This window comes from Harpia harpyja, chromosome 15 (genome assembly GCF_026419915.1).
Source record: "Harpia harpyja isolate bHarHar1 chromosome 15, bHarHar1 primary haplotype, whole genome shotgun sequence".
NCBI lineage: Eukaryota > Metazoa > Chordata > Aves > Accipitriformes > Accipitridae > Harpia > Harpia harpyja.
Window position 1 is genome coordinate 13,963,005 of NC_068954.1, and position 21,875 is coordinate 13,984,879.

The 21,875-nt window shown below is 36.9% G+C and overlaps 1 protein-coding gene across 2 annotated transcripts in view; it reads left to right on the top strand.

Annotated features, from left to right (window-relative positions):
- NBAS (NBAS subunit of NRZ tethering complex) overlaps window positions 1-21,875 on the top strand; it is a 191,999-nt gene that overhangs the window by 120,715 nt on the left and 49,409 nt on the right. For both annotated transcript variants that reach the window (XM_052810054.1, XM_052810055.1), the window contains 4 exons: window positions 2,682-2,932; window positions 4,732-5,066; window positions 13,871-14,089; window positions 14,341-14,543. In XM_052810054.1, the coding sequence (XP_052666014.1) occupies window positions 2,682-2,932; window positions 4,732-5,066; window positions 13,871-14,089; window positions 14,341-14,543 (1,008 nt within the window). The remainder of the gene's footprint in view (window positions 1-2,681; window positions 2,933-4,731; window positions 5,067-13,870; window positions 14,090-14,340; window positions 14,544-21,875) is intronic.

Genomic DNA, 21,875 nt, shown 5'->3' on the forward strand with positions numbered 1-21,875 from the left:
ACTTAGAAATCTTGTCAGTCAGACAAGTACTTTTTGCCCACTGAAAGATGAATAAACCCATTCGTTGAAAGACTAAGCTACTTGCCTGAGTACTGCATTCAGATGACAGTGATGTAGAGCCCCCTGTGTAATACAGCAGATCATCTACTGTTCTGACAGACATGATCAATTTAGTATTGTTTGTTTCTAATTTTAAGTTGTGAAAGCAGCTTTACCTTGCAGCAATATTTGTATCTCTCTTAACATTAACTATTAATTAAAAAGCATTAAAACATTTTATAAAACATGAGGCACAAAAAGCAAAGCCTGAGAGATGTTGGTGCAGGATCTGAGAAGATGAAATAACATTCTGAGACTTTCTTTGTTTCCTCCAGAAAACAGAGAAGTCATACCCTCTAAATTTTGATGCTGCTAAATTATTTAGTGCTTTAAACAAAATAGACAGTCAGGATATAAACATGGCAACACTGGGCTGAATGTGAAAGAGCCAGCTGACTTCTCTGGGACTAGAATATTACCTAAGGTATTTTGCAACAGTTTTCTATCATATTCTTTGTTCTTGTCCTCCATGAGTTAGTATTCATAGAATTCTGAAATCATTGAAGTACAAAGTAACAACCTTTTCCCTAATGAAATTCAGAAATGTCTTGAAAATTGAAGTATAATAGCATAATATGCTGCTGAGCATGTTTTTGTTGTATCATAATCTCATTTTAAAGTTGATTGACAGCATATGGCCATTACAGTATATTTTAGTCTTGGGATTATGGCATTAATAATGCATGCTTCATTATGCATTCATTCTAAACTGAAAAGAAGTTTATTCTAAGACTTAATCTCTTTAACCAAATATGCAGTATTTCTATAAGCCACTTTATGTAGGGAGAAGCTCGAAAGAAGCACTTACATAGTTTGTATTAACTATTTCTTTGATTACTTGATGACAAATAATCATCACATGTTTTTCTGTTATGCTGTGAATGAGTCTGATGATAATTGTTCAGAATTACATATTTTTTTTTTAAATTCAATGGAAATTTAATTTTCTTTTGAAGAATCTGATCACATTTGATTACCAATAATCTATAAAATGCAATTTATGATTCCAGCAAGAGGATATTCTATGTTTGCCTGTCACAGAATCTGTTATTCCAGAATCTTTCTGAACAGCATAATGAACCCTTCCTATCCACCACCAGCCCTGCCCCAAAAACACATGGCAAACCTCTGTAGATCCTGTCGATACAATTTAATGTCCATCTAGCCTTTAGTTTGAACTTTGGGTGTGGACAGAAAAATGTATTCAGATCACACTTTTGAAATACATCAAGTCCAAGTGTCTGTTTTTTCTGATATTAAGAGTTAATGATGCTTTATTTCCATTAATATGATAGAACACTTAACAGATGACAAGAATTTAGAGAACTAAAATAATGCTTACAAGGTTAGCAACCTAACTGGGGTAGGTTCTAGATATAAAAATAAATAAAAAATAACTTCTACCTCAGAAATCAGAGAATAATTTTTAAAGTGAGAGAAGGTTGTGTTTGTGGTATTTGCTGTAAGAAAATCATCTTTAGGAATGAAACTGAGACATATTTTACCTGGATATCAAAGAGAAACACTAACTTACATGTGGCATTTATACTCAGGAAAAATTGATGTTGAAATTCTAATTTTAAAGGTAGAAGAAAATCAAATGGTATTAGAAGACATCAGATTTCCACATGAAATGTACTACCTAACGTGGCATGTGATTGGACTCTGGGAAGAGTCAAGGTGGTAATAATCTGTAGGTTACTTCTTTGCTCAGATTTTAGGTAAAACTTTCAGTTGAGAAAGGTATAAACTTAAGATGAGACTTCCTTGATATGCGCCCATTTTTCTCCCAGCTGAGGAAAAAAGGAGTGATTGCATTCATCTATCTTTTATGTAGTCAGCTGGAGGTGTCTGAATTCATGCTGTGAAAGAGCTGATGTATTCTTTTCAAAAGGATCAGGAAAAAAATTTCCTGAAGCAGTGAGACTGGCTGAGGTCAATCCAAGACTTGCTGGTATTTTCATAAGCTTTCATGGATGACAATTTGAGAAGTAACTTGATAAAACTGTCAAATGAAATATGCTAAGCATGAATAATGGTGTCAAATAGATTAACTAGTGGGCAAGAGCCAATTTTCAGTGATAATCTCTCTCAAAGCATGCACAAGTGCTCATTGACTACAGAAAATAGAATGTAATTGATTGGGAGAACTTCTAATTGGGCAAAAGGATTTTCTAGCATCATTCAGCCACAAGTTTGGTGGTGGTGTTTGGGTTTGTTCATTTCTTTGTTTTTAAAAAGGCTTCCTGTACATATACTCTGGACATATGTCTACTTTTATGTATAGCTATACTTAGAGATGTGAAGTGCTGCTTTGAATCCCACTTCAGTATTCATGACCCTTAATCTGCATGTCCAAGTCAACAGGTAACAAGATCAGGAAATACAAGAGCTCCTTAGCTTTTGTTTATGGACAATAACAACTATTTAAATATTTATGAATGAGTATTTACTCTTTCAAAATGTCTTACAAAGTTGAACCTTAAACAAAGGAAAGTATTGTCCTGTTTCCCAAGTGTGCAGCTGAAGAGTCTTTCATGCCGTGTCCAGGCCTTTAAAGCCAAAATTATTTCTAAATGCAGGTTATCGACACTGGAAATAGAAGAAAGAGCACAAAGTCTTGGTCTGTTTGAGACTTTGAAAACCAGTCCTGAAACGCTGCATGAACACATGGTTAAATATGTTTACCCAAGTATTGAAGGTAGAGATCACCAGCGGTTGCTTTATTATTTTACACTCCTTGAAAACTGTGGTTGCTCAGAAGTGGTGAAGCATGCTGTTAAACCTGAAACTCACATCCGACTCCTGAAAAAATTCAAAGCAGTTGCACCAGGTAGGAGAGTTCCTGTTTGTTTTCTTCATAGCTGTATTTATTATTCTGTTGTGTGAGTGTTAACATGATTATGCTTATCTGGTTTATACTCTCCAGGTAATTTTTTTTTTTTTCAATGAGCATATCAGACGAATGCAAGTAATTTAGTAGGTTAATCGTATCTTAGAGGAGTAAGTTGATTCTCTTTGTATTACTGGAAATTTATTTTATTACAGCAAGCAAAAAATATTTAAAAACAGATTTCTGTTGGTCATGCAAGTTAAAATTACTGGCAGTGGTTCATAGTGAATTTTTAAAGAAAAAATACAGACTTCCTAGAACATTATTTTTAACACTGCAAGTTTAACATAAATATTCTCAAAGAACTTAAGACAATTTACCTTTCAAAAGTCTGAATTACATAATATATTAGGAACTTTAAGCATTTTGTTTGTTTTAAGGAGGGTAATTTTGTTTTGCTTTTTATCCTTGGTGTTACCTTTTGCTTTTGCAGAACTACAACATCGTTTGTCCTCCTACATTATCAGACAATGCCTATAAAAGCGAGCTGCTGGAAAGCACTATGAAATTTTGAATACTAGTTTCAATTTGCTTGTTAGTCAAGTATTAGCAGTATCTCGGATTTCAGTTGAGTAACTCCAAATCCAGTTTCAGAATGAAAAATACGCACTGTGTGGGATTACCTGCTGTGGGGATGAATTAATTGTTCAATACTGGAACCTCATGTATCAGACACACTAACTTCCCTGCAGAATTTGGAGAGATTGTGCATATGAATTCATGTATTGCAGGAAGAAAAGGCAGTAATTTGGGGGGGGGAGGAGGGATTACCTTCAGTTCTTATTGATGTGTTTAAACACCCAGTTTTGTCAAAGGCATATCTGTCAAGAAGTTGTTGTTTGCCTTCAAAGCTATTTTTAAATGTTGCTCAAAAAAAAGGTCCTGGGGACCATACATCAGACATAAATTAGTCACTTTGTGTGGTAAAAAAATTAATCTATTGTATTAAACCCTTAATTAAAATTCTCAGTGTTCATCATAGTTTATCAATAGTAGTCAAGGAACAACCACAAAGTGTTTGTAGAGGTTACAGGCCCTAAGTACATGAAGAAAACTATAGCGATAGAAGCCAGTTGTCTTAAGAATTATATGCATACAGAATAAAATGGTATTGTTGCTAGAAATATTTTGTTGTCACTAGAATAATTTGGAAGAGTTTTCTTCCTGTAGGAACCAGAGTAGTAACGGTACTCTTGTATTATGTAGATCCATTTACATGAATAGCTATATGTCCTGTTTGGAGTTGACCTTACTTAGTTTACTTGTGGTTAGTGCCTTGCATTTTTGCTGAGATAGATAGTAAGTACCAATTGTTATGTGATCAGAATACATCTTTTTTAATTAATGAAGACTTATGTCTTGAAGTGCATGAGGTTTTCTAGGCTTTCTATTAAAAAAATAGTAGCATAATTCTATATACTATATATATATATATTCTTGCTTCTTTGAGAATCTGCTTTTTTAGTTTGTGTCGATATGTACTGTTAAAGTATGTTCCAGGGATTGAGAGATTTCACACGCATCAGGACATCATAAAATCCCAGTGTTACATGTATACAAACCTGTCTTCCTCCCCAGTCTGTCAGTATGTATGACTGTAAAAGGAAATGCAGTAGAGTCTTTCTAGTTCTGCAGATACTGGCTTAGTACTGATTGTTTTACACATCGATGTATAGTTTGAGTAGATTTAATTATGAATCACTTTTATTTTGTTTGCCTCTTTCTCCCTCTGTCAATAGGTCTTAATTACAAAAAGCTAACAGATGAAAATGAAAACCCTCTGGAAACACTGGAGCCTGTCCTTACAAGTCAAAATATCTTATCTATTTCCAAACTGGGTCCCAAGATTCCTAAAAAAGATGGCAGCATGCTGTCACCAAGCTCTATTTATGCTGTCTGGTTACAAAAACTTTTTTGGAATGGTGATCACCATCTTATTAAAAAAATCCCAGAAACTATGGATGAGTGGCTGCATGCATATGATATGTGTTCAAAGTACTTCGATAGACTTGATCCAGATGATATTGTCACTTTTATTGATGAAATTACCTTTTCTTCAAAAGCTGTCACAAAGGTAAGCAGATATACTTGAAGAATTTCAGGCCTCAGGTGAGGCACAGTTGAATATAGTATCAAGGAGAAAGTCTCAGCAAATTTTACATTTTTCATTTTACAGTTCTTAAAGATAAATTCATAAAGCTACCTTCCTCTGCCTACCTCTTCTTTTTATGACTGCCAGTATAAAAAAAGATTGTTATTCAGTTAGAGGAGTTAGTTCTGTGGATAAGAGAGTTTTTGATGGAACCCCAAAGTCCCTGTATTTTGTTTCAGCAGAGAATAAGATACTCTTGCTGTGTATTTATTTATTTTATTTGTGCTCATCCTAAAATTCATTGTGCCGCAGGCTTGTGTTTAGTACCAGGCTTTTGCATTCTGAATAGGATGCTCCACAGAGAAGCGTTCTGGGCCAGTGCATATGGTTTCTAGGCACTGTAATAATATAAATGATAAACTCTGTCATAATCTCCATCTGGCTGAAAGCCTGTTATTGAAAGAACATGCTTTCATGTCCGTAACATATATTACGAGGTCTGCAGTTTCTTTTTGCTCAGTGAAACCTACTTATAAGGACATTTCTAACATAAAGTTTTATCCATGCTTTCTTACATATCTTTACTGCCAAGCACAAAAACAGAGATGAGATTTCTTAGATATTTGCTTACTAAAAGATCTTGAGATGTCTTCACTAACTTCATCTGAAATGAAAAGATGATAAAGAGGAGGTATTTTGGGGGGGGGGGGGTTGTGTCTATCTTCTCTATTCTGGATTGTGCTCATTTTCCAGAGTTGCCTATTCACTGCACTCACTGAGGTGAATTGGTTTGTTCCCTCTTTGGATATTGTTTTAGAAAGACTGACACTCGTCCTGAGATCTCAGTTACCAGTCCTGACCTTGGACTGAGGTAGCCAGGGGATGACTGTTGTCTAATGAGAAGGAAATGCAGTCCTCATGTATGATCGCTGCTAGTGACTACTTGAGACTTTTGCTGTTAATGTATCTTGGGCATTTCAAGAATAGTTCTCATTTATTCCAGATGAATGGTGCAGGGAGAGGATGGATAGCCTCCGCTGTGTATCTGTTTTGAACACTTTGTTTATTTTCCTTTGTTTATTTCTGTTCAGTATTCTAATACAGTTTCTCTGCTTTCTTAAGATGAGTACGAGTAGCAGAAAGGAAATATTCATACCAGGATTATTGTGGTTGGTAGTCAAGCAGAACTTTGTAGCAGAAATCTGTTAGCTTTTTGGCCATGAAAGATACTGTCCTGGTTTCAGCTGGGATAGAGTTAATTGTCTTCCTAGTAGCTGGTACAGTGCTATGTTTTGAGTTCAGTATGAGAAGAATGTTGATAACACTGATGTTTTCAGTTGTTGCTAGTCTAAATGTTTAGTCTAAAGTCAAGGATTTTTCAGCTTCTCATGCCCAGCCAGCAAGAAAGCTGGAGGGGCACAAGAAGTTGGCCCAGGACACAGCCAGGGCAGCTGACCCAAACTGGGCCAAGGGGTATTCCATACCGTGTGATGTCATGTCCAGTATATAAACTGGGGGGAGTGGGGGCAGGGGGAATCGCTGCTTGGGGACTAACTGGGCGTCGATCAGTGGGTGGTGAGCAATTGCACTGCACATCATTTATATATTCCAATTCTTTTATTATTACTGTTGTCATTTTATTAGTGTTATCATTATCATTATTAGTTTCTTCTGTTCTATTAAATTGTTCTTATCTCAACCCATGAGTTTTGTTTCTTTTCCCAATTTTCTCCCCCATCCCACTGGGTTGGGGGGAGTGAGTGAGTGGCTGCAAGGTGCTTAGTTGCTGGCTAGGGTTAAACCACGACAGATACCCAAGAAGTGTTTGAAACAGTTGGTCAAATCAGCTGATTTAGTGTGTCCCCTGCGCTGGGTTTGGGAATGAAACAGCTGTTTAACCAGCTTGCAACTAGTTTTGCCTCAGGTTCCTATCCAATTTTCAAGTGGAAGTGTACAATAAAAAATTATCATTATAGAACCTGAAAACTTATTTCTCAGAGATCTCTTTCCTCTAACTTTGATCTGAAAAATCCTTCATACATAAAAGCTGCCTTTTGGCTTGCACCTTTTACTTAAAATTTTGTCCTGTTTTGAGGCTGCACTGGTGATGTGAGCACTCTTTTAATCTCTAATTAAGCAGTTTCTTCTCAGCCCAGTTCTATGGCCAAGTACTTTCCCATTCCCATAACAGATGCAGATTTCTGCATTTCATGGAAGTGCTGATACTTAATATACATAAAGGACTGCCAAAACCCCATGGTCATTATCATGAAATAATCTGTGCTGTCACTGAGACAGCTGAGTTTTCTCACATACAGAAAATTTGTGGAGTTCTTCTGAGTGGACCTTGAGAGGAAGCTTGAAGTGAGATAGTGTAAGTAGGTTTTTGAGCAGTGCTGAGAGGTGAATTGGCTCCTTCCCCCTTTGGAAAAAAAAAAAAAAAAAAAAAAGCAACAATTTCAAAAGGGGAGTGGGGGGAAAGGAGAGACAGTAGTCCAGGGAGGTGATGAATTGCACTCCATTGTTACCCTTGTGGAACAGCACCTCCATCTAAAAGCCCCTCTTGGTCAGAAACAAGAAGAGTCTCGAGTGATGAGGGGTAATGGGAGGTAGGCTACGTAGCAGTGTAGGCTACGTGAGTTGAACTTCAAGGGTACCATTGCTGTTGTCACCACGTGGGAATTTAGGAAGCAGACATTAGAATATCCCCCACTGTTTTAATGTATCAACAGTCGTAAGGAAAGGCAGGTGAACGGCCAGCAAAGCAATAGGAAGCTGCTTCTACTTGTGTGTCCCTTGGTATGTCAGAGAACCTGGGAGCAGAATGTGTGACTGTGCAAAGGGGAATGAAAACACGGGGATTGAGTGCTGACTTCTGCAACTTCTTGTTCTTACTGAGAAAGACAGGAGCATGCTGGGCTTTGACAGGGGCCCTCTTCTTCACCTGTCCCCTTCCACTAGCTCTTCTTTTTAATTTTCTGATGAGTTGGGCCAGTGGTGACTGAACGAAAAGGTGGATGAATGAGCAGTGCTTGACTGGGCAAAGGAGTTGAGAGAATGTCTAAATTGCAGAAATGGATGGGGAGTTTGCATTTGTGAAAGGGCAACTAACATTGTTACACTCGCTTGTAGTTTAGCGTGTGACGAGGTTTTAGGTGCTGTTAGTGCTAAGAGCTCAGATTCTTTTCTCCCATGTTTCTTGCAATCAGTAGAAATAAGTTACCACCTGGAAGATGAGATTCAGTTCCCCTACCTTAAGGGTTTAGAGAAGTGGTGACATTGGGTGGTGGGAACTGTGTGAGCAGAGATGCATCATAGTGGGACTTCAATAAATCATAGACCCAAAGTAACACAGTTAATGTACTGGATATTCTGTATGAGACAGATCAGAGTGCTTCCTGAAATTTAATATCTTTTGATCTGCAGCATATCCTATAGGAGATGTAATTTTTGAGGGATTAAGGGTGACTTGTGAATCCAGAGTAATCCTTGATTGCTCTAGTGACTAGTTGTTCACTGTTTATTTTTTAAAAATGCCTTTTTGCTAAACTGAATTTACCTACTTTTGAAATTCCACCTATAGACCTTTTGTCTGCTATACTGAAGAGCTAGTCATCAAAGTTTGCTTCCACAGTCAGACATTCAGTAGAGGTCACTTAAACTTGACTTTGATAAACTGAATGGACTGACCTTGGGAAGTTTTCTGCTCTTTTTAGAGTGAGTGAGTGTGTGTTTCCAGCTCTTCCATTATTATCACAACTCTTCTTTGGATCCAGTATATCAGCATTCACCTTCAGTTGAAGAAGGTAGAGATTGATGCGCTATTCCTGTTGTGTTTGTGGTAAATGAAACAGGTGAAGTCCTTTACTCTTCATCAGTACCTTCCTCACACACTGAGGGACTCAAGCATTGATCCCTTGACCACAGTGGCTCACTGCTGCAAGCAGTGAGAGGGTTCCTGCTTATGGCACTACTACTCAGAAATGCTTTTAATTCAGAATAACTATTCAAGTTTTTCTGACTAAATAATAATTCAGTCTATCTCTGTAGTGGGTAAGCATAGGCTATTTGGATGTATGGAACAGGTTGCTCCCTAAAAGGGAGATATTCCAAATATTCAGTAGAACTACTGGTTATATTTTTGCATGCATTTTGAGTCTGTCATCTTTCTTCTAGCAGCTCTGTTTGCTTTTCAATAATGCTGACTTCATAGATTCTTAATTATAGTAATGATCATATCAACGTTTTTATCTTGATGAGTTCCCATTTATTTCCCTTTGTGTGATCTGTGTGAAGCATTTTAGGTAATTTGAGGATTTTTTTATTCCTTTGTTGCCAGCATTTTGTTCATTGTGCTAGATAGTCGGTTATGTCTTCAAAGAACCATCTGTTTCAGAGCTCATAGGTCATTGCCCTGATGTTTGTTGATTAACAGTATTCTGAAAAAAAAAAAGCCCAGCACAACAAAACCAAAAAACAAAACCACGACTGAAAACAATTACTTTTTTAATTGCTGTGTTTTCATTATTGAACACAAACTACAAATGGGGATGGGCACAATATGTTGATTAGGAAGAAAAGACTACAGCTTTAGCAGCAAAAGTAGAATAAAAAGCAGTGGTATCAAAAGTTAGGTCTTCTATAGAGAAAGAGAAGTCGAAGTTTTCCTTAGACAGGCTCTTCCTCACAGCCTTCCGTAGGGTCGGCCACATTCATTCAAACTATGGCTGATGACCTTTTTTGTTTACTATTCCATCCTTTATAACTTCTTTTCCAACTTTTGATGCAAAGGAAGAACTTTGTTTGCAAGTTAATGTTTTTAATTGAAAGGTTGAGTCTTACTTTCTCTGTCAGTAATGCTTTTTTGACCATTTTCTTCTTGCTTAAGCAGGAATACGATGTCCACATTTTGACCACACACCAAATGGGTGTGGAATGAGAACCTGTTACAACTGAATATTAACCTGCATCATTTTCTCTTTCAATTTTACTGACTTTAAATCCCATTTTAAATAATTGAATAAAAAGCTCAGTTTTTTAAAAAAAATAAATGCTCAAAGTAACATTCAGTATCTTTTGTCTGGCTGATTGACTTCTTAATGCTGTATAAAGTGCTAAGGAAAAAGACAGGGCATGACATTACCTGAAGATGTACAAGAAATGCGTTAATTGTGTTCTTACATACCATGACTGCATTCAGATGTTACCTTTTGAATTACTTGGCTTCTTTTTATCACGGTGCTCCCGTTCAGTCAGTTTGTCTTGTCTGACCTTGTTTTCTTCATGGGTATTGACAGTACCTCTTTTTCTAATATCAGTACACTTTTAGATACTTTCTTGTGCCTTGCCATTAATATAGTTATTTTAATTAACTCTGCTTCAAGACTGCGTAATAGGAAACTTCACGAATAATGTCTTTTCTTTCACTGGTTCCTTACATGCATTAGAACTTTTACACTGATCTCCAGATGAACTGTACTAGGTCTGGCAGAGACAGAGTTACCTTTCTTCATAGCAGCCTCTGTGGGGCTGTGCTTTGGATTTGTGAGCAAATCAGTATTGATAACACACCAGTGTTTTGGCTATTGCTGAGCACTCCTTGCACAGTGTCAAGGCTTTCTCTTTTTCTCAACACCCCAGCCCTGAGTAGGCTGCAGGTAGGCAAAAAGTGGGGAGGGGACACAGCCAGGATAGCTGACCTGGGCTGGCCAAAAGTGTGTTCTATGCCATATAATGACATGCTCAGCAGTAACAAACAGGGTTGGAGGATGTCTTCCAAGGTGGTTGTTGCTGGGAGATTTGGCTGAGCATTGGTCTGCTTGTGGGAGGTGTCGAGTGGTTGCATTTGCATCACTTAGTTTTCGTTTGTTCATTTTTTTTTTTTCCTCTCTTCTTCATGTATCAAACTGTCTTTATCTTGATCCACAAGTTTTCTTGCTTTTGCTCTTTTTTTTCTCTTCCCCTGTAGGAAGGGGGAACCAGCTTTTGTTATTCCATAACTGTTTAACCTACTTCTGAATTCACTAATGTAATTTGCTTTCCATCCAGTATATCTGGTTGTATTGTGGCTACCTGACATTTGGTTGGTGGAATATGTAAACCTGGGATTTAGTGGCAGAGACAGAACTGGACCAAACCATTCCATCTGAACATCAGGAAACATTTTTCATTATGAGGGTGACCGATCACTGGCACAAGTTGCGCAGAAAGGTTGTGGAGTCTCCCACACTGGAGGTATTCAACAGCCACTGGGACATGGTCCTAGGCAACTGGCTCTAGGTGGCCCTGTTTGAGCAGGGCTCTGGACCAGATGCCCTCCAGAGGTCCCTTCCAACTGCAGCCATTCTGTGTTTCAAGGTTGCTGGGATCCCAGGTTCCTGTGGCATTAAAAGGAGGGGAGCTGTTTCCATAATATCAAAGTTGCATGCTAATCACTGGCTATAAGAGAGGCAGGGTCAACAACTTCATGTGCAAGTGAATGTTACTTGTACAATATTTTATTAAGAAATACTTACATATTCTGAAGGAAATAGGCTTCTGAGATGAGTTTTTTACCCTGAGGAGTGAAATCTGTTGAGCTGAAATAGTATGCGATGTTCCTTGATTTGAAAATGAAAGAAAACATATTTTTAGGATTTTTCATTGCACATTATAGCCTATAGAATTAAAAATCTTTTTAAACTGTAAAAGCTTTTTAAAAAGAAAACTTCACTTCACATGCAAACAAAGATTGAACTAGCCCCTAAGCTGCTACTTTTTATCACTGGGTACGATACCAAATCTCACTACTGAAGCCGACTAGAAGTACAGAGGATAGCCATTCGTGTTTTGGAATAAATAACCAGAGAAATGATATGCTGGTAGTGCTGCATTTTGGCACTACGCAAATATGAATGCAAAATGAAAATAGTCTTGGGAAGAACCTGTTTTGTTTTTTGGGGTTTTTTTAATGTTTTATTCTGTATGTGCTTATGGCATCATGACTTCTAAACTGGCAGTATATTCACACTGTTCTCTAGGATATAACAGTTAGATGGAATACTTAAATTGTTTGCCTTTTGCATCTCTCTTGCATTTTGAACATCAGAATGTACAGTAGAAGGGAAAAAATGAAATATGTAGCTGTTTCCATCTTTATCATGCTTACAAAATGGATATATAAATCCATCTGTGGTCATTAAATTTTAATGTGATGTGAAAAGTATCACCTTTTCCTTGCTTATAGTAAAACCTGATAATCGAGACCTTGTTCAAGGTAACAAAATCATACTTAATTACGTTTGGTGGGAATGGAACTGAGTTGCGTTTGGAACTGAATGGTAAAACACCCTTTCTATCTACCTTGTTAACACTGGCAAATTTTCTTATCTCTTAAAATAATGTCCACCCATTTTGCTTTTATCATTAAAAATGTCCAGTAGACCATTACTGTGGTTTGCAGCAATGGCATGAAAAAACAGGAGTAAACCCTACGTCTTTCACTGTGTGTTTTTAGGGGGCAGGGAGGGGGGAAGTATATAAGCTGTAAAACTTTCTGCTAACTAATTCTTATCAAGCTTTCTATGGCTTTACAACTAGATATTTTAATGCATGATGTAGACATTAATTTGACTTTCTTATGAAAAATGCTATAGCAGTTTACTTTTCCTCTATCTGTGGTAATTCAGCCTCTCTTCTATTCAATGTCATACAGATTCAAGCTTTGTTTTCTATTTCTTGTGTATTTCAACTTGAAAATTAAAATTGTTTGTATGTCTTTGTCCAGTATTCCAGTAACTAAAATACCTGATCTTGAAAGTATATAATGCTGTGGGTTTAGACAGAAGAGACCCCCACCCATTAGAAAGTATATTGCAAACATCCTTAAAACTGTGCTTGAAGTTATAAACTAACAAATGATACGTGAGTTCTTAAAATAATATTTCAGACTTTGTTTTGGACTTAGAGATGTAGCTGTGTCTTTCCTGACTTAAAACCATAACGGTTTGCTGCAAGTACTGTCTACATAAAGAGTGTTTCCATTTTTATCCTTTTGCAACATAGTCTTGGTTTAGGCTCCATTCTGAAGTCCTAAATTCCATTCTGACAGACTGGAATGACCCTTTCATGCTAGATGGAGGGGTAGGGGAAAACTGCATTCAGTGTATGTATGATTCCACTTAAAAATTCAAACTCTGAGAAGTATAATGGGGGAAAAAAACCGCAGACTTCCTTGTTTCAGTTTAATGGCTAGATACATCTAGTTGTACAGGTCTTTCAAAATAGTAACCTGCTGTTTTGTATAACTTGTGCTTTAAATAGGTTGATAGAATAGTTGTAGACCTCCTAGTGTGTTTCTGCTTATGATTATGGCCTTAGGGATATATTTTAAACAGTGATCTAAACCTGACAAAACTAACCTTAAGTTAATTTTCAGCATTTGGAATTTTCAGTTGATCTTGTAAAATGATCCCCAGACATCTCTCAATGTGGAATTGAAAAACAGAGATTATAAGGTGGCAGTCTACAAAGATCACAAATATTATTAGGGAAAAGAAGTTTCATATGGTTTAAAAGGTGCCAGATTCAACATCAATAAAAGGAAGGACAACAGAAGAAAGTAATGCAATAGTGATCTGTTTTTAAATAAATGACTAATTAGAAATAAAGTTGTTTCTCATAAAATACTTCATTTTGTTTTATGCTGTGCTGTAGAGCAGTGGAGCCACCTGACCTCTAGGCACTGCTGTAATACATATAGTAGTGTACAGATGATGAATGATTAAATATTGAGTAATCTTTTTCAGCTGCCAGTTGAAGCCAGGATAGAAGTGACTAAGAAGGCTATTAAGGCAGTCAAACATATTTCTGAGAAATCAAGAAAAAAACCTTCTGAGAATGACATGGATGATGCTGAAAGTCCATCTGTTACTTATGAAGAAACTCTGAATCACTTGCAGCAATCTCTTGCTCATCTGGAAACACTCACTCATAGTTTTATCACTTACCTGAAAAACAGTGAACAGGTAATGATTACTGATCAGGTGCTTGTTTTGAGTGTTACCATGACTAGCAGTGATGGACTTCAATCTTATGTCATATTTTATTAATGTTTTGTACCTTTGTTTTTGTTGACCTGGTATTTGAAAATTCACGTCCATCAATCTTTTCTTTTTCATAGTATATGTTAAATCTTGGTAGAAAGGAAGACTATGAATGATACAGCCCTGTAATTAAAGAGTACACTGATCCATGTTTAAAAATTATCTGTTCACAGGATACACTGCAGAACTATGGTTATTTATATGATTTGTCAAGGTCAGAGAAAGAAAAAATCCATGACCAAGCAGTAGCTATGTGTATAGATGGTCAACCCCTGGACATGATACAACAATTGTTACAAGTGGCTGTTGGAGATCTAGGTCTTTCTCCCAATGATATTGTCCAATGTGCTATTAAAAAAATTATATGTGTATTAAGGTAAGTACATTGCCACAATTAAGCCCAAAAATATCTTTTCTGGGTTTTTTGGTTTTGGGGTTGGGGTTTTTTTTCAGTTGGTTGGATTTGTTTGTTTTTGTAGTGAGTTCTTGTTTGCTTTGAATATCTGGATTTTGCAGAAAATTGGGCAATAACAGGAAATGAGTTCTTGGATCATTTATGCTCCTGTTTACCTGTAATTTCATATTCACATAAGATAGCTATATTTTTCTGAGTTTGGGAAGCCTGGGCAATCTGAACAGAGCAAGCCACAGAACTCATCCTATTGACTGGAGAGTGCTTTTCAGTTAAAAACATTGGCTTGACATTATTGTTCCGTTATGTGTGTGTGCACTTGTGAATTTTGGTAAATTTACAATTGCACATAATTCTTCCCTCTTAAACAGAGTCAAAAGGCATGTTTGTTGGAAACGGCAGGTACCTCATGCAGGTGTTTGGGCAGTAGAGGCCTGGCAATGGCTGTTGCCACAACAGCTAGTCCTACAGGAAGAAGTACAATTTCCATCTTTAGAATAACTTGCTGGGGTATTTCTGGGAGCTGGTTTTTGGGTTGGTTGGTTGGTTTTTCATTTGCAAGGTTTTGAAAAATGTGGGTTTTTGTCATTAAAATATAGGCTATACGTTTTTCTTTGTTCTCGTAAAGAATGCTTCTTAAAGTTTTTGCTGTTTTCTTCCATTGTGTCATACCCTACCTCCAAATTAAACAGCAAGTGTGAGTGATTTATGCTTCCTACAGCACTTAAAAGCAACAATGATACCCTAAAAAAACCCTGACCTGATAACTTCTTGGAGAGAAACAGGTTTCTAATGTGAGGAAGGGGATTGTTTTGCTCAACTTTTTCAGTGTTGTCATTGTTACTTTCTCGCTGTTAAGAGTGCCATCATACTATGAGCTATCCCACACACTGTACCAAAGCAAGGCTTCATCTCCATCTTTTTCTGGGATTCACAGCCCCAAACTTCAGCAACTGTCTTTTCCATGGCATGACACAACCCAAATAACCAACCTTTTCATGCAACCCCATCAAACTGCGTCATCTTTTATTTTAAAATTATGGAGAATAGGCTAGGAGAATAGAAAATGCAAAATAACTAGCTTCCACACAGTTTATACTTAGACTTCCTTGAATAATTCTGTTGAGATCTGGGCAAGACCTGGGTGATACAAAGGAACATAAAATACAGTTGATGCTGACCATCTTAATCTTGTTAACAGTGAGTTTAAAGTTTGCATTAGCTTCAATACAATGATCTTTTGGTTTAAGATATTCTGTATCGACTTGCTTCCAAATTACAGTTCTAACACTTGTGAGAAACAGTCTAAAACTACTGTAGTCATGGTGCATTTCTTCAGTACTAGTCACGTCTTGAGCAAGCGAGTAGAGAAGAGTGCTGCATTGAAGTGTTGCCTGTTTGGTCAGCTGCAGCTTCTGTACTTCATGTCTTATAGCCCAGAAAGGGACATGGCTTTTCTTCACAAGTTCGAGACTGAAACTATTTTAGTTTGTCTGGCATTTGGGATAACATAGTCATCTCTGGGAATATAGAACTCTTAAAAATACCTGCTTATGGACATGTTTACAGACATGGTGAGGATGTGGACACAGGTGAGGGAAAGCTAAGCACACTGTTTGAAAAGCCTTTCAGCGAAGTAAGGTGCTTTTCCTTGATTTTGTTTGATGCTTAGTTCTAGCTCAGCTTGCTGTGCATAACACCTTCTGTTAAGATTTGGAGAGAGATTTGACCACTTCTGTAGCTGTAGTGATTATAAAATTCCTTTGGCATGTAACGTGAGACTTCAGCATGTCCTTTAAGGTTCAACCTTTTTCCTGCCGCAACGAAACTGAAGATACTTACTAGGGTGGTGAATTGATAGGGGATGTGGTTTGGGGGCTCCAGTGATAATCCGTGAGGCAAGTGTACATTGAAAATAATTTGTTAGGGCTGAATGAGTCTGTGAAGATGCCATTGTTCTTTAACAAGCTTTAGGATATATGGAAGTCCACAAATTTTTGTAGCCAGATAAGAGCAACCTGTCCTCTTTCCTACCAAGGAATTAGCAGTGTTCTGACCCTGCATTAGTGTGATGGAATCTGCACTGTCTTGATGTTTTCTGTCAGAACAACTTAACCAAAGAGCACACTCAGTCCCCATTGCTGGTGGACTAGAGCTGAGATGTGAAATTCTCAAGACAGCAAGCAAAGAATGAAGTTCTGGGATTTTACATCTACATCTCTGTCAGTATTTGTGTTCCCAGGATGAAGAGAGCCTGAGATTTTTTTTTTTTTTGCCATCACTGTTGACAGAATATCAATGAGCTCTTAAGAATCCTTCTGTCCGTTGATGCTCTTTCTCCTTCAAAGCAGCATAAAAGTATTCACTTCTTTTCTGCAGTCAGGTGAAATTAATTCATCAGGGATTTTTGTTTCATTTGAGGAAGCTCTCTTGGATTTAATGTTGCTGAGTGCTATTTCTTGCCTCTTCCTGGCTAGGTCTTTGATATACTGAATATACCAAATGAAAGACCACTGTATCTGTAACCTAGTGGTTTCAGTAGAAATACTTCCCTCTTTTTTTTTTTTTTTTTTTTTGGGGGGGGGGGGCACCAGATACTTCTCATTTACCTATTCATACAAAACTCTTCCAAAGTATTTCTGTTCCAAAGAGATACATGCAACAAGTACAAAAGAGTATTCCATTGTTAGATGGCTGCTAGACACTGTTTAGCATTTCTAAGACCGATTTAGATAGAAAATACTGTGAGAATTTATCTTATTCTTCTGCATGCAGAAAAATTATGTGGGCAGGATGATCTGAATGCACATAACAGAAATAGAGAAACTCTAGCATGGAAAATAATCTATGGCTCTACCTTTTCTTCAGCATGTATGTGGTGTATATTACAGCAGATTGAAGTGCCACAGATGAGAAGGCACCCTGTCAAAGTGTCTGCAGTCCTCTTTGGCAGCAAATTGATTTCTCCTGTCACTCAGTTTAAGAGTGTTCATAGCATCCTCAATGATGGTAGAGCTTTTGCGCAGCAACATAAGATATTGTATTTCTTGTCTGGGTTTGTCCTTTTGATGAAGAATAATTTGGCTTTAGATAATCACTGTCCTGCTGTTTCTGACTAGAATATAGCAGTGTGATGCTGGGACATAAAGCTCACAAAGTCCAGTTATTTCAACTATAATGAGTCTCATTAACATGCGGAGTATGAGAAACCTATCAAAACTCTCCTTTCTACTGTGCCTTCTTATCAGCATTTTTCTTTGAACTGAATTATTTGTTCTTTATATGCATTGCAAGGCTGGAATGTCTGCAAGTTGATTTAAAGTTCCAGGGCGGAGACCATGACCAGTAACTCCTAAGCAGCCCTTTCCAGTAAAGAAGGGAATGCCTCTTTCTGGTAGAGGAAACTGTAGTGGCAAAGATGGCAGAGTTAGTTGAAGGGTTCAGATGATAAACTCATTTGGTGTGTGATGTGACCTACTGTGATCAGTAGAAATCTTCCCACCCCCCACCCCGCCCCTTTGCGGGGAGGGGGAAGATAATTTCATATCATGCATGATGAATGAACAGATAGTGACCTATGGAAAGTTTGACTACTACAATGATAAAGAGCATGAAGTAAAAATCTAGCATACAATAAAATAGAGAATACTTGAAATAATATTCTCTCTATTATGAAATTCAGTATGAGGACCATATTATAAAGTAGCATCCCTCTAAATATAGGGAGCAATTAAAAGAAAGGTTGTTGCTTGGCGTCTCTTAAGCCTGCTGGTATTAATGTTGTTGCTGTGAATAAAATTGGATGCCTCTCTATCCTACGCTCAGATGTTAGCTTTCAAGCTAGATCATAGCACAAATTAAAAATGTATTAACCACATTTTGTGCAATACTTGCATTTCAGGGTTAATGGGCAAAAACTACAATTAAAGAAGTAGTCTTGCCTCTGTACCTGGAATGACAAACTACTATTCAATAAATGCAACATTTCAAGGGAAAGCTCTTCAGGTTTATTTATTGGAGCTTTGATATGTTATACAATGTGGTTATTTTATACAATAATTTTGAAAGAGATCATGTTGGAAAATTCCGTCTTTGACAATTAACCTTCAAAGTAGCAGTTGTAAGGTTATAACACTGAACTTGGATTTTCTGTAGCTACGGTGACAGGGAATGTAATTGAAGTATTGTAACCGTAAGCGAAACAGGCCTGTATGGATGTGAAAAATTAGGGTGGTGTCGGTGATTTGCCTGAAAGTTAAGCATCAATCCACCACTTCTGTGACTGAAAATATGCATCCTTCTTTCAGTTTCGTAACTACACCCCCCCTTCAAACACAGTAAAATATCTTTTGTTATTAGTATTTTACTGACTATCACAGAAGAACCTTCTAGAAAGTATTGCCTTTATGAAAGATTAATTAAGTTACTTTTTGGCTTCATTTTTCAATAGTATACAGTATCACAGGCTTAAAAACTCTGACACCTTCTCAGAAACAGACTTCTTATTAAATATAACATATAGTTATTTACCTGATATTAGGTACCTACATTGTAATTTCAAGAGCAGTATTGTCCAGTTCTGTTAACCAGTTCTGTTAACTACTTTTATCTCCCTTGACTCTCTAGTTCTGGCACACAAAATTCAAAGTAGAAACTCTTGCATTGGTATGTATAAAATCTCTCCAGCAGAGCATATCCGCATACTTTATACGACACATGTGTTGGGCACTTCCTTGTTTGCCTGTGGAAACAGCTGCTATAAATAAGTCAGTCACCTAGTCAGTAGAAATCATGAACTTCTGAAAAAAACCCAGAAGATTTTGGTAACGATGGTAGTCTGATTAGATTTATCCAGGATTCAATTTAATCCATTACCTAAGATCACTCACGTGATACACTGGAGACTTTCCATGATGCATGACTGGAGGCATGTTCATGGTTGGTTAGTCAGGGAAGACAATTTGCCTGTTAAAGACTTTATGGCCTCCTTCATTTGCAGCTCCTAAATTTCTTATCTTAGGTGTCAAGATGGATGTAGCATTTTATGAAATTTTGGAAGTATTCACCAGGCAATAAACAGGAAAGGTTTGGTGAAACTTTGAGTTCTTGTTTAATGGCCAGTGTTTCATGAAGAAGGTAAAACCAGCTTTATTAGACTGAGTAGCTAACTTAGAAGGAAAAAACCCCAAGATTTTTTACTATCTCTTTTCACTTGAGCAGGGGTCCTACAGAGTAATTTTCTGATTTTGTACTTTTGTAACTTGGATATCATAATTTCATGGTATTTCTGATGGAAACAATAGTTTGGCATTATGACTTTTTTCCCCAGCTTTGAATTATCACACCAACAATATATTATTTTCTTATTTTCCTGATATTTAGAGGAAGCACAAACAGAAAGAGGAAAATAAGGCTGGAGAAATAAGACAATATCAAGTATTTTCAATGAATGTCGTAATTAGCTTAAAAGATTTAGGTGAAGCTAATTTATTCTCCTTTCAAGTATTCTTTGTACTTTATTGTGTTTGAGGAACTTGATTAAAAATGCATCGCTTTTTCTGAAGCTGAACTGAAATCAAAATAAGCCTTTATCAGTGTAATTATACTAGGCTTATACCTAGGAGTTTTGAGGTGAACATTGAATCCTGTTCTGTTATTTAAAACATGCATAAAATAGTATATAATCTGTGTGGAAGACTAATCCATCATTAATTATATTTGTTTCTGTTAGTAGCTGCTTATTTTTAACCATTAATCATTAAGAAAAGAACAAGGCAGCAGTCTGTGGAAACTTGACACGATTATTTGTCTCATTGTCTCTTTTTAGTCTCTCTAACATTAGGCAGTAAAGGCAGTATTAAGCTTAAAAAAATGCTAGCTTTCAATCTTTCTAGATTTCTTTTTAAAATGCTTTCTTATTCTTGATAACTCTAACTTATTGCTTAGATTCACTTTTTTTCTCCTTTCCTACTGCTTGGTAGGATAGTGCCTGTCAGCGTACGACAAACTTGAAGCTTTCTGTAAATGTTCATACATCTATTGTATTTGAGAACTGGCTTCACCGATGTATTGTCTGAAACCGTGGTTTTCTGTTTTCAGAAATGTCCATTAACTTCTGCGTATATGGTTTTTTTGACCCGAGTTTTTTTTTAGGTGCTCAGAGCCTGGTTGCAATAGGAGCTAACGGCTTTCACTTCTAATTAGAGAGATGAAGGGTTTTTAAAGAGCAAATGTTAGGACTGTTCAGAACCAATCTCCAAAATTGAGGGTACCCAAAATATAAGGTTTGCTGGTCAGCTTCCTTTGATATGGAAGATAATTTAGGGTAAGTAGAGCTGTAAGATCTCCATTTCTGTAGTCCATAGAATCATAGAACAGTTTGGGTTGGAAGGGACCTTTAAAGGCCATCTAGTCCAACCCCCCTGCAATGAGCAGGGACATCTTCAACGAGACCAGGTTGCTCAGAGCCCCGTCCAACCTGACCTTGAATGTTTCCAGGGATGGGACATCGACCACCTCTCTGGGGAACCTGTTCCAATGTTTCACCACCCTCATCATAAAAGATGTCTTCCTTACATCTAGTCTAAATCTACCCTCTTTTAGTTTGAAACCATTACCCCTTGTCCTATTGCAACAGGCCCTGCTAAAAAGTTTGTCCCCATCTTTCTTATAGGCCCCCTTTAAGTATTGAAAGGCTGCAAATGTCCTATTCTTTTCTATTTCAATCATGATTCTCTTCTTAGTTTGCAAGCTTTACAAGTATTCTGGTTTTCTTTAGATGTGCCATGTTAATGCCCTTTGTTGATGTCTTTTTATTACAAACTTAATTGAAAAAAACATGAAAAGCATAATAATATAGGAAAATTTAAATCTGGCCTGTAAACAGAACGTTAATGAAGTGGTTTGTGTCTGTCTTCACTCTGGGAACATATCTTAAATTTTCTTAGCTTTTTTATTTTAAAACAAATTTGAAACCATCTCCTAATGCATGTAGCTGCTTGCTTAAAATGATTACTTTAATACTGCTGTTCTTTTTACCATTTCCACATTTCTACAGTACTGGTGTGATCTAACTATTTTTTTTTTGAGACTGAAATTTTTTTATGTGTTTTTTGGTGAAAATAGATTTTTATCTTTTGGACACACATTATGTCTCTTCAGGAGTCTAAAATCCTGGATATTTCTGTACTATAAATTATAATTTGATTGTTTCCAAATATTCTGAAGATGTTTAGGAAAATATCTAGATTTAAACTTCACTCTTTTTATTTAGCTGCCATATGATAGTATTGGTAT